At 44.1% G+C, this 14,269-nt stretch overlaps 1 protein-coding gene across 2 annotated transcripts in view; it reads left to right on the forward strand.

The window, feature by feature from the left end:
- Nucleotides 1-14,269, forward strand: part of RAB3IP (RAB3A interacting protein) — a 328,509-nt gene that overhangs the window by 238,402 nt on the left and 75,838 nt on the right. The window contains exon 7 of one of the 2 annotated variants that reach the window (XM_069628233.1): nucleotides 4,792-4,920. The exons of the other annotated variant lie outside the window; for it this stretch is intronic. Coding sequence (XP_069484334.1) covers nucleotides 4,792-4,920 — 129 coding nt within the window. The remainder of the gene's footprint in view (nucleotides 1-4,791; nucleotides 4,921-14,269) is intronic. 2 annotated transcript variants of the gene reach the window in all.

Genomic DNA, 14,269 nt, shown 5'->3' on the forward strand with positions numbered 1-14,269 from the left:
TTTAAGGTTCACTGAGCCGATCCTATTCCATCATCTGTGTAAGTTAAAAGGGTGTGTGTAGCAGTTGTGGCTTTGGTTGAGTGGAGAAAGAGTAAGGGGGTAGATCTAGAAGTAAGGTCATGTAGTAGTCCAGTTTGCTGAGCACGAGAGTGGAGGGTTTTAGTGGAGTGGAGCATAAGGTATGGGCAGATTTATCCAATTCTAACGTTTGAGGTTGATTCTGCTGTAGTGGCTGTGATGCACTGGTAGTTTCAGTTCTCTGTGAAAGAGCACCCCAAGGTTGTGAATTATGGCTGGGGTCAGCAAGAAGGAGATTTCAGAGGGGTTAGATTTGAGTTGCGTTGGGGAGCAGCGTGGTTTTGCAGAGTGAAAGTTGGGGAGACAGGAGTATGTGGGGAACATCGCAGGGAGGGTGGGCAAGATTTCTTTTACATTCGTGATAGTCATTGACAGAGAGAAGAGGCAAGAGAGCAGTTGTAAAGTAGGGGATAAAATGTCCTTTCTGGTCATAAGTAGTTTGACACTGTATGACAGGTATCAAATAGTTTTGAGCAAAACCACTGTCTACATTTATGGGCGATTTGAACGATAAAAAAGTGCTCTCAGTAACTGTAGTAGATGGGAGATTAACAGCGAAGAGTACATATGAGATACTTGTAAAATAAAGGTCTTCATTTTCATTTGTATCACTTAAATTATTTGGCATGCAGCCTCCCCCACGTAATAGACCAATAGAAAACTACACCTCTACGGACTTTTTCCTGTTTAGCAAGTTTTGCATTGCTTCAGTGTAATGAAGGGCTGGAAATCACAATCGGTACTATCCATGTTGTAACATTTGTTGATATTTTCCCAGAGTAAGGTAAAAATACCTGGCCAATTGAGTATTTTTTTAATTTCCTTTAAGTCGACCATGGCTTTACCTGATATCTAATTAAAATACTATGCACAATTTCACCACTTAATCCATTTTGGCAAAGCAAGAAACCCATATATATGTATTCCTTTGCAATGATTTAAATGTGTTGCCTCTTCTGCCATCTTGTGGATGAACCATATTATTGCCCTTTGCTAAATTGAAGCTTTAGACATTGAAAGGGGTGGTCAGTGATACCGTCAACATATACTGTGTCATTGCTAGCCACAATGCTGCAGAGATGGCGTGCTCTTCAGATCGTTTTTTCGGTCATCCAGTGGAGAAAAGATAAGCTACAGCATAACCTTTCATGGAGTACATTGGTCATGGCGCAGGGGAGGCAGGTACACATTTCTGTCCATGTCAACGCCCATGTTTTCTTCGCCTGGGCTTATTGAAACAGACTGCATTTAAAATCTGCCCATCCTGTAACCACAAGCTCCCATGGATGGGCAAACACAAGTTGTGTAACAGGTGGCTTTTGCGCGTTCAATAGCAGAGCCGATGCCTCACTTATATAAAAATCAAACCCAAGACACTAAAAACAAAGTGATATGCAACGTACTCCCTGGTAGCTGGTTGGTCAGAGACCTTTGTGCAGTCAGAAGCACTCCGCTAGGGGATGAACTAGATGCTGAAATGGCCTTTAAGCCACAGTACAATTTTAAAAGAGGTGATGCTTTAAGACTCTAAAAGAAGTGATGGATAATTTATGATACCCATTTGGTGAAGAGCACCAGTCCACCACCAGATTGTGCCTAGTTAAAACAAATCTTACACTCCAAACATTAACTTAAAAAATGTATGGCCTGGGAAAATGGATCATTAAACCAAGGGAGCACCCAGGGGAGTTCACAGTTCGTCAAAACGTAAAGAGACGTAAACAATTAAAATATTGGCACCATCAACACTCAAAAACATGTTAGCAAGTTATCACTTTTAGGAAATATTTTCTTTATGCTGCTTTCCCTGATGGACTTCTGTCGGACACCCCTTCTTTTTGCTTTTAGACTTCTGACCAGACTTTTTAGAGGTAGGCAAGTCCTTCTGCTTTACTTCCCTTGTCTTTTTGCTCATTCTTATGGGGAAACTGATCAGTCCATAAGATAAGTGCTGAGAGACTATGGGGGGGTCATTACGAGTTTGGTGGTATCCCGCCGATAACCACCAAACATTAATACCGTTACCGCCACTTGGTCTGCCGGAATTACCGCCAGATTACAAGTGGCGGCAAGGGTGCTTGATACCCATTACATGGAGTCCTATAGGGCGGGGTTCTGGTATTACCGGAACTGGCACCTGTGCCGGTAATGCCAGCTGTTTTTTGCTGTTGGAGTGTCTGGCTTCCAGCTCTGAGCTGAAGGTAAATCAGGTGCCCCACCGGCAAACTTGCCGCTTGCCCATCCGGAAACATGCTGGTTAACAGAATTACTGTCACGTTAATTCCAGACCGGCAAACTTGTAATGTGCCCTTAGGTTTTTTTGTGGATTTCTTGTATTGTTACAATTGCGCACATTACCTTTTATAGAGCGCTTGGATACTTTGTATCCTAATACCTTTTTCTGTAATGACTTTCTGGTTGCTTTTCCATTATGCCTATGATGAGCTCCTGGCAGCAGATATGTTTCTACTGTGTTCATTGCTTTTTACTCATGACATTTTGCATTTTGCAGCCGCAAATGGCTACTAAAGATGGCTAGCACCGTAAGAAGGCCATGACACAAGGTCTTTGCTTGTCTTTGGCTATATTGTTCTTTGGCCTGCTTCCTGCTCTCTTGGGTCCAGAATTGCCATATATGGAGAAACCTTTCCTGGGGAAAGATCTGCTTTCCCAGGCTAGGAGGCGTGTTTGTATGTGAGCCAGGATGACTGGGTCTGGGACTGTCTGGTCCGAATACACAACAGTCCCAGACCCAACATCCTGGTGCCTGAATGTATGTTGTTGGGAAGGTGTTGTGACCAGTGGCTATCCATGATTGAATAGCCACTACCAGTTTGAATGGGGTAGATCCTTGCCATTGGTGGGCTTAGGTAAGCTCTCAGTCTAAATTCTGGATAAAAGGAGGCCCCTCCTACACCCATTTAACAGATCAACCATGGAGCCAACGCCCCTACAACGAAGAGCAGCCCGCTGATGACCCAAGGGCAACACCTGCATCTGACCAGCATTAATTCCAGTGCAGTCACAGTGAAGCCTTGCTCCTCTGTCCTGATCTCCAGAAGGCCTTTGTTAGTGCTTCAACCTCTAGACAGGTAGAAACAACCAGTCTCGACCCCTGCTTGAGGATCTGTGCCGTCTGAGCCTTCGGAAGTGCCCCTGGACCAACCGGTGGACAGACAATCGTTCTCCTGGGCTACCTCGCTGCAGCTGTCGTCGTCCGGAGTGCATCTTTGGAATTTGTAGCTTGTACTACAAGATGCCTGTTCCTGCATTTCCAGTCTTCTTGAAGCAACTGAAGCTGTGCTGTGCCTGTTCCTTTGCTTGGCCATTGAAGATTGCCCTTCACCTGTTGACCATGCTGACTCCTGTTGCAATCTGTCTTCTTCGTTCCCTGGAGGTGTCCTAAGGTGGCCTGCTCCCCAGAAGTCTTCATCTTTCCAGTACCTGGGTGTTCAGCTGGAAGGTGCCTGGAAACAATTATCAAGCACAGCGACCAACTGGAACTTAATCTCGCTTCTGAATGTGATTTCCGAAAGATATTTGCACCTGCGACCCCATTTCCTCTCTCAATGGGATTAAGCACAGAAGATTATGTCCCCAATGGAATCCGGAACCTCTGCAATGGCCTCTGGAGAAATCCGATTCAGGGGGTAAGTTAACATGATATGATAGAGTATCCAGTGATTCCATCGAATACAATGCATCGAATGCAAAAGCCTCGAAAAAATGATTTTTTTTGTAGGTAAAGATGTTTTATTTTTTATTAAAATGGGTATTAAGGGGGTAATAAAACAGGGATCGGGGGACCCCCCATTAAAAAAAAAATGTAGGACATTTTTTTTTCAATGCACTTTTTTTTTCGAGGCTTTTGCATTCGATGCTATCACTATACACCGATAGAAGTCATCTATAACGTGCCTGTACACGTATTTGTTGCCTGTTCCTTTCCTCCTGCCCTCAACATGGTTATGTGGCTGTCCCTATCTAACTCTTCCCTGACTTTAGTCGGTGGAGGCCTGATCATGGATCCCTTCCTAGGCCTATCGTGTAGTCTGTGATTGAGTGTTCAGCAACCTAGTCTGTGGTTTTTCTAGAGTCTTTACTGAATTTCTTGCATCTGACTACTTAACCAGTTTTGCACTGGTTATTGAATCCCATGCTGCTTCCTTCTAATGGTGAATGTATACATCTATTTTATAGTAACAATATTTGCCTAGAGGTTTAATGTGCTTGGTGTGAATTTCAAAGGCCTGTTAAATCATTGAATATTTTGTTCTCACTTGTCTAACTGGAATTATTAGTGGTGTCCTGTGTGAACTCATTGCAGCCCTTGACCCTCTCGCCCCCTTCCTGAGTCGAAGCCTTGCCACTGTGCTGCCTTACCTATATTGGTTTTAGCTAGACTTCAGTGTCTTCCCTTTCACCAGAATAGGTTGGCCTCCCAAAATCCACCCTCAGGGTGCTTTTTGGAAATCTATTTTAACACTACCCCCATACCTACTCATAAGCCAAACCTGTTGGCTTTGCTAATGCTTGTAAGATAACCACTATGTGCACACAGGTTGGATAATGTTTGCTTTTAAAACCTGTTTTTTAATGTACTACATTTTAATAGTTTCTGATAATTATGCTATTGAATCATTAAAAAACGAGTTTGAAATTGGTACATGTTTTTGCCTGTTTTGTGTTTAAACTGTCTATTTTCTTTGTCAGGTTGATTTATCCCTGTACAATGAGTTTAAATCATGGAAAGAAGATCCGTCTCTGGACCGCGATTGCTCGTTTTTAGGCAGAATTTATCAGGAAGACATATGCCCATGCTTAAACTTCTCTAAGAGTGAGGTAAAATGATTTAGTGCCAGTGTACATTTGCACAATTATGTTTTAATGGATTTTATATCTATATGCGTATAGAATATTTACATGATTGATTTTATTTATTGGGCATCTGTAAGGCACTTATACATCAGGAAATTGTTTGGTTTGTTAGCAGGCTAATGTTTGCATGCAATGGCATTATCAATCAATATCACCAACGAGATCCTGTTCTTGAGAGGTCAGTCACCCTCCAAATCCTGCCGCTTATGCAAAGCTGACACAGAAACAATCAGACATCTGCTACTCCAATGTCCTGGGACTGAACACGCTCGTCAAGCCTATCTACTCCCTCTCCTGGAAACCCAAGTTGTGAGTGAAGAGGAAATATGGTGGGCTCGTCTAATCAGCGGCCAGAAGACAAACTGGTCTATTGCAGCGGCAAAAATCTTACAAGTCTCCTTAGCGCAGTGCTCACAAGGGACGTCTGCCAAAGCCGCCGTCTAGTCAAAGCAAAATCAAACATTTGTTAAAATCCAGAAAGATGGATAAACACAATAATAAAAAAAAAAAAAAATTATCAATCAAGAACCTTATTCGGCATAAATCCATAAAGTTCATGATACAAACACAAAATAGGGAAAATAAAACATAGCCAATTCCTTAGAAACATAAAATACACATAATAAAATACAAGCATTTCCTTAAACAGCCAGAAAAAACAGGAGTAGACTTTGTAAAAGATTATCTATAACAAAGAAATTAATATTAGTGCAAAATTAAGTTAAAAACCATTTGGGTGTTATTTAAGAACCCAGTGTACCACATGGGGAGAGAAAGCTTGCAGCCTCATTAATACATAATTGCTAATGGACACAAGTAATCCAAAGAAAGAGATCTCATATTTTATCTTCCAAATAATTTGCGGCAGTCAAAACATCATAACCATAAGTTTCCAGAACAGGGAAGATGCCTCCAATTCCCTATAATACATGGACGTCACTATACACATGTATTCCCAATAGTGGATTTTCATGTTTTTATCTGGCTTAGCTGTTCATAATTGCCTGAGTTCCCCAACCCGGGGGCTTTAATAATTTTGTCCTACTGAGCCACGCCTGGTGAATGTAATGGGTCATACAGTGCACAATATTCAGATCTACACTCCCTTTGCAATAGTTCAAGGCTTCTGCTGTTGACCACCCACTGCCCTGAGGAGATAACATAATATCAGCGGTCTCAGATCGTCACAGATTAATGTAAAATTAACAACTGTTTCCTCGCCCAAGTTGCACAATGGGCAATTTCCCTAGCCATTATTTACCCATCATTTAGTGAATTAGTCAGTCCTAAGTGTACCCATTCTGAAACCAAGAAACCATGCACGAGTGTACGGCAGGTTTATAACATAAAGATATCTTTGATAGTAAAAATCTGGTTTGGTCAGGAGATATTCTGGGCCTAATCTTAGCCTGTTGGCAGCAAACTCCATATTGTTCCTGCCAGAATAGATGCTGCCTTCTTAATTCTTCCTTGTGCAGCTTTATCAATGCTAGCTGGGTTCTCCGCCAGAGTGGATTTGTTCACAGCTAATAATTTGTCCACGTGCATTACCCTGGGGATGCTTTTGCCCCCTTCCAGACCCAATTGGTGAATCAATGCATTGCAGTATTTACCCAGGCCCTCAGCACTCCATAACCTGATCTAGTACAATAGTGGGCAAAAAGATCCTAATTCTACAATGGGTCGCATATCGACCTCTAGGTGTATTAGTGTGTTGGGTTAGCCTTGTGCTAAGATCAAAAGCTTCTTCAGAAACTTATTTTCCACCTTGTTTAAATTCTGGGCATCAATATAACCCCAAAGTTTCTAACCAAACAGTTCTCCAGTAAACAATTGTTTTTGATAGAGTTCAATGGCACCTCTCCGGTGTCTGTTGAAGAATTACCTTACTTCTCTGTTAGGGGAGTTTTCCCAAAGTCCACTATTAGGTAGACTTTACAAAACTATCCCAATGGTTTGTCGATCCCCAACTCTTATCAGTCTGTCCTACTCATGGAGCCTTGGTAGAGTGGCATAGCAGTCGGGCTTAGCTGTAGGCAAGTTCACTGAGCCTAGTTAGTAATGCACACCAAAGAAACACTTACTGAAATGTATATTAAAATACATATTTATTATATTTACACAAGAATCACTTTTAAATACTTGGTACGATAAACCAAACACATAAGATTACGTTAGAATACTTCTCAAAAGCTACTGCTTAGTTTGTAGTTGCTTGTGGGTACAATTGTTACAGCTTTTGGCAGTAATGCCAGTTCTACCGTATTATCGTTAATAACGTACACTCGCGAAACTTGGAAGAAATATGGTTAAGACATACTCCTCAAACTCACATAAGATAATGACTTTTAGGAGTTGGTTAGTGTAATACTGGCAAGGCATGATGTTATATATAGAGGATGTTTCTTCGCACAGCAAGGCTTTGAAGGTCCAAAATGCAAACCTAGCTAAAGGCAGTTCAGAGAGGGCTATGTCTTGACAAGCAGCAGAATACAAAAGGTTCCTGTGGATACTTTTTAGTCTATAAGATGCAAGAGGATACTGCCAACAGTGGAGAAAAGGGACACAATTAGTAGCTTGGGTCGGAGATGAGAGGGGGTTGCCTTGGTCGTCTCTATGTGCACTCAAACGCTCTGAAGTGACTTTTCAGATTAAGGTAAACAATACCGTTTTCCCCACAGAACCTTTGGTTTGAAGACATGTTCGTGGCTAGATTCTCCTGTTTCAGCGACCCGACCTCTGGATTCCTTGGTCTGGAGATGAAAGGCAGGACAACGGACAGGATCTCTCAGCAGCAGCCTCGAGGGAGTACCTCTGGCACATATTTTAGCAACTTCTCTGTTCACTCTGCTGTTTTGGCACCTTTTCTGCAACACCAACAAAGAACGCAATTTGCCCAGACAATCTTCTTTGGTTTCTAAAGGCCTGCACTCTGGGGAGGGGACTGGGATGGGTGTCTCTGGAGGTTTACCTGGATCTCAGCAAAGAACTGGATGGGTGCAGCCTTTCCACGACGATGCACTTTAATTGGGTTGGAGGTCTCCTGGTATGTATTGGCATTCCACAGCTCTGGAAAGTCAGAGGACCTCGGGAGATGGCTCTGATTAAAGTTAGTCTTGGGACTGGTTGTTCCCACCAGTCAAACTGAATGAGTCGTCCTCTTCAGAGTTCCTCTGTCGAACAGAAAACGGGGTCAGGACAGCATTGGTCTCTTCAGTGTTGCAAAGGGTCTGCAGGCGTCTCTGGCCATCTTCTTCGGTTACTTCAGTTTCCAATGGTTGACTTGCCTTTCACCTCAGGAACCTCACCTTTTATTCAGTTTCAGCACACTCCTCTGCAATCTCTCTCGGCAGTTTACAGAAAGGGGCGGGTGGCTGTCCAATCGGGACAGTCAGACCCCCAGTGGGAGCTGGTTCCATTCAGGCAGACAAAGAGCAGAGGAGTGAAAGAGGAGAGGCTCCCCCCAAAGGCAGCACAAGCACCCAGACTCCTCCCCCCCCTCACAGAATGGTAGAAGGGCTAACGAAGAACATCCACGCTAGAAATGGCAAAAAAAGAAAGAGAGCCACCAAGTTGTCCCCACAAACCTGTGAATCCTCCCAGCATCACATCCGAAAAAGATTGTGAATATCAGCTTACATAACCTCTAGAGGATTGAGATTACAAACATGTGCCACAACTAAGAAATTATTGTGAAAACCAGCCTGCCCCAAATCTAAAGAGGACTGGGAATAATAACCTACTTTCCACCAAGAGAGGATTCACATTAGCCTGAGTCACATCTAGAGAAGACGGTGAACATTAACCTGCCTCACCCCTGCAGAGAACACTGAATATCAGCCTGCATCACTTCCAGAAAGGATTATACATTTTGCTCACATAAATGGTAAGAGATTTGCCCTAGCTATATACAGACTCCAACTAGAACATCCCCTCAGACACTAACTGCACCCAGATTTGTTCTCCTTAGCCATATATAGAACCAGATACGCGGTATCTAGTTAGCCACACCACAAGACAAACCGGCCTCACCTCAGACTAACCGTGTGAGACAACCCGACTAAGAACAAAAGCCTGACTGTGTGCGACGACAACACCACGCCCATAATCATGCACGCAAGGAAGCAAAGAACCAAACGAAAACTAACCAGGAAAAGCATCTACAATCGTACACTCAAGAAAGAAACAAACAATACCACGCCAACCGGGAAAGGCAATGCGCGTGGGCTACCGCCCCTGAAACCTCAAAGGGAACATAAACCAACTAATTCCAAGGAACCCAACTCCGACAACCCAAAGTGCAAAAAAATAAACCTCCACATCAACTCATTAACCTGCCTGCATCGTACCAATATCTCCGGACTCACCTTCCTTGAACTTTGTGGTCCTCCCCACTATCAAGTCTCTTCTTCTGCACAATCACGGAATATCAACACAGAACCTCCCCTTCTCGACAACACCTGATAACATTGTCTAATTAAGCTACCCAAATTGTCATGTAAGTTGTTACTTCTGTGATATTGCAGCATTCCTTTTCGCAGAGCTCGGTCACAACTTTCTCAATACTGAACTCGGCATACGATCCGACCTTTCTCCTTGCTGGACTCTACCTATCCCTCCTTCGTTACACCTTTGTCTCTTATTTGTAAATCTGATGTATCATTGCCAACTAGAGAGGAAGCTTATAGCCTTTGTTATTTTGTTTTCTATGTCTCTTATGTACATTTGCTGTAGCTCCCTGCAACAAGAGGAGAGGCTTTCCAGTATGTATCCTACTGCATATTCTTGTACAAACACTTCTGTAACTAGCGCCTAGATACCTCAGGCTCGTGTGCGCTGTAAATAAATGAAAAATAAATTAAAAAAAATAAAAACCAAGACTTAACCTGGAGGAGCTATTCGACGACACAAACACGACTCTACCACCACCACACCCGGAGAGCTACTTAGAAGCAAACCAAAACACAAGTCAGAAGACCACACCGGTAATAAAACACAAACCAAATCAAACCATAAAAACCCAATGCAACTGTCGCAATCCCATTGCAGGCCTGGGGGTGGCAGGTCAGGAGGAGGGGAGGCCCCTCTTCTAATAAGGTAGTGAGACGGTGGGCAGATATGATGGCTGGCTGGCGGTGCGAGCGTGGGGGGGGGGCGTGACACCGCTGCAGCCTAGACCTACCACAGAGGAGGCAACGCCCGGCACAAGCCAAAGAGCTGTGAGCATGTGCGACCCAAGCACGTGCAAAGAAACACCTAGCACGTGCGAGAAACCAACGCCCCTGCGCATCTAGCCCCGACAGGGTGTGGCTCAGGGCTATAAAACCACGGCCCGGACTGCACCCTGTGCTTAGCGTTTCGTCTGCTCCTAGCAAGAGTAGTGTTCCGCTTACCGCTCCTGTTGTCAGTATCCTTCAGCATCTCTTCGTTTACCGTTTTGGCTTGCAGCATCCTTCAGTATCCCCTCGGTTGCCGTTCTGGTCTTCGATGCTCTTCCCCAGCCTTCAGTATCCCGGTTACAGCAGTTCATCTGTGGACTTTTGGTTCTTCGTAGCATCTCTGCTTTGGACTTTGGTTCTTTCTCTCGCCTTCGAACCATGTCTCGCCCGCAGTGTCCGAGAACCTGGAAAAGCAAGCAACTGGGTGAGACTCTGCCTCCTGCTCCTACCCGTCTCCTTGAGAACTCACCTGTGCCTTGAAACAAGTTCTCCTTCTCCGGCTCTCCACTTTGGCTCCTCCGTTAGCTGCTCTGCTACTGGTTGGGGCACAGGACAAAAGACAACTAAAGGCAAGCCAACAATCGTGGGAAAAACAAACTCCTGTTCCAACTCATCGTATTACAAATAGACTTACCTGTTTGCCACCGTATCAGCTCATCGTATTACAAATAGACTTACCTGTTTGCCACCGTATCCTGTGCTCTGCAGTCGTCTGACCACGCGTCTTCAGTGAAGGAACTGGAGATCGATATACCCTAAAACGCATGGAAACATCATCGCTACAAATAAGGTGAGCCGCGCCCACGCGCTCCAGTCAGCCACGTCCTCAGGAAGGGAACGAAGGAGGGTGATTCCGCTAATATACACTAGACTTACCCTGTGTTCATCTCCAGGTTCATTTAATACCCCCAGAACACCACAACCCAGAAGTCCCAAAATCACCCAGGCCCCTCCCAACCTCAGGTGGAGGAGGTTAATCCCCAGTCGGCCGATGATGGAAGGTGTGGCTGGGATAAACGTCTGGGCGAAGGTCACCATTAAGGGGGCTACTCTGCATTACTGACCGGACCAGACACTCCTGCAGGGCACCAGAGGTAAGCGTGACAGCAACCTAATCAACGCAAGATCGATGTCAAAACACACAACCGAGATCTTCGTCCTGCTGTGCGACAACAGTATCAACATCCTGTTCGTCACAGAAACATGGCTGGATGCCAACTACAAAATCACACTCCACAGCTGCCTCCCAACCAACTTCAAATGCCTTCAGTTAAACAGAAAAGAACAGAAAATGAGGAGGCCTTGCAAAAGCATTCAAAGAACACCTGAAAATAAAAACAGACAAACCTCTTGACACCAGCAACTGCGAATCCATGGTCATGCACCTATCAGCAAACCCAAAAACAAATCTTAAATCCATACTGGTTTACAGACCACCGACATACGAAGCAACCTTCCTCGACAACTTCATAGAAGCCACCACCAACATGAACATCTGATAATCCTGGGGGACTTCAACATATGGTTTGAAGAAAAACATGGCAACTCACAAAGTTCACTAATCAGGCAACTAGCATCCATGAAACTACAGCAACTGGTCAAGGGAGCAACACACACAGCAGGACACAGACTTGACTCAATTTTCGCAAACAAAAATCTTATCACCACTGCACCACCCATACAGATACTGTGGAGCGACCATTTCATCCCATTTGTGATCGTGCTACCAACTAAAGCAGCAAACCAGCCCCTCAAACTCCCAACCAACACAAAAAGAAACTGGAAAACAATCAAAGCGAGCAACCTAATAGAACAACTTGAACTCACAAAACCATCCGCAACCAAACTGGACAAGGCAGACCTAGACGGAAACACAAAGCTACTACATAAATGGATCGCTGATGCAAGCGACGGCATCCCCCCGGAAAAAACGTTCACCCCATCAAGAAAATGGGGAATGGCAAAATGGTTCACCCCACTACTAAGCGCCATGAAAAAGAGCAAGAAGTTGGAACTAGAATGGAGGAAAGAATCTGACCAGGGGAAGAAAACTCTGTTCCAGAGGCAAATCCGATCGTACAAGAAGGAAATTCAAAAGGCGAAGAAAAGGTACTATGACAGAATCACCAAAGCCACCAATACACAAAAAGAAATGTTCACCATCATAAGCGAAATGAGGAACCCACCAGGTTGCGACAACACTCCGATACCTTTCCAGAAAATATGCAGCGACCTAGCAGACCATTTCAAAAATAAAATCAACAACATCTGACAAATCATGCAAAACGGCCCGATCAATCCTAACCCACAACCAACCAGATCAAACGAGGAGCCTGAGCACCAACTCCAAAACTTCCCGTAATTATCAGTAGACATTCAAAAGGATAGCAAGCAAGCAGGCTCCCCCCTTGACCCCTGCCCCCCATATATTTACCAATCAATCCTCACACAAGGAAAGCCATTAGAAAACTACAGAAATCTCTTGAACCTGTCGCTCGCAACAGGCACTGTACTGCGAACCTTCAAATTAACGTAAATTAAACCACTCCTTAAGAACACAAGTGGCGATTTGAAGACCTCTCCAACTACAGACCTATTTCAAACATCCCCTATCCGGGAATTCTCCTAGAAACCTATGTATACAAACTAACTCAAGTTCACGTAGAAAATCACCAGTTGCTGGACCAAGCACAAGTGGGCTTCAGGCCCACGAGAGGAACCTAAACTGCACTCCTATCCATCTGGGATGACCTAAAGACAAACGCCAACACAACCTCGGCCCTGATTCTACTTGACCTCTCTGCAGCATTCCACACAGTAAGCCATGACACCCTCAAGAGATTACAAGAAATAGGTATAACTGACCTAGCACTACTCTGGATAAAATCATTCCTGGCAAACATAACAAAGACTGTCTTGATAAAGCCCTTCAAATCAGCTCCACGAGTGAATGACTGCTGAGTACCACAAGGATCCTCACTATCGCAACTGTACTTCAACATCTAAAAAGCTCTGCTAATCAAGATCTTCAAAAAATACAATCTTACGTGCTACAACTACCCAGACGACACTCAAAATCTACAAAATCCAAGATACAGAAGAAAACGCAACTCTAGGAGAAAGTCTCAAAGAAATCTATGACTGGATGAATCCCAACAACCTAAAAATCAACCCAGGAAAGACATAAATCATGATTATATCCAAAAGCCAAGAGAACAACACATATATCCTGTGGCCGACAGAACTGGGAACAGCGCCCACATCCACAAGAGTAGTGACAAACCTGGGAGTCCCAATAGACAACACACTAACATTAGAACCACAAGTAAACGCAATAATTAAGAAATGCTTCTTCCTGCTACACTCAACAAAAATAATCCTACCATTCCTGTCCTCCAACCACAAAACACAGATAATCGTCACCCTCTTAATGTTAAGAATCGACTACACCAACAAGCCTCTACCTCGGAATGCTGGAATACCTACTGAAGACCCTGCAACGCATCCAAACGCAGCGGCTTCTCCTCAAACTATGTAGAAGAGACCACATCACACCACGTCACACCAGCGCTACAAATGCTACACTCGCTTCTAATCAAACAACATATCACATCGAACACAATGTGCGTAACACACTGAGCAATGAGCGGCCAGGGAGCAGAATTCCTACAAAAGAAAATAACCATTTACAAGCAGACGAGACTCCTCAGATCAAGCAACAAAATCTGCCTGGAACCAAAACCATATGCAAGAAAAAAACTTGGGGGCTCCTCTTTCTCCCACCTGTTGGCAAGAACCTGGAACAACCTCCCAAAAGAAATAAGAAACACAAAAGACCACCTACAATTCTGAAAAATGCTCAAAACCTGGCTCTTCAAGACCTAAGAACCAGACAGAGACAACTGAAACAATAAAACCAAAAATGCCAAAGAGAGCTACTTAACAAACCCATGACGGGACAGAATACACAGAGAACCAGCAGAAATGGGGACCAACCACAGGAACTAAAAAGACAATGCAAGGCTGAACCGACCACGAGCGACAATCCGATCAGGACCTAACAATACCTAACAGGGTTGACACAGACAACAGGC

This window comes from Ambystoma mexicanum, chromosome 12 (genome assembly GCF_040938575.1).
Source record: "Ambystoma mexicanum isolate Mex_15411 chromosome 12, UKY_AmexF1_1, whole genome shotgun sequence".
Lineage (NCBI taxonomy): Eukaryota > Metazoa > Chordata > Amphibia > Caudata > Ambystomatidae > Ambystoma > Ambystoma mexicanum.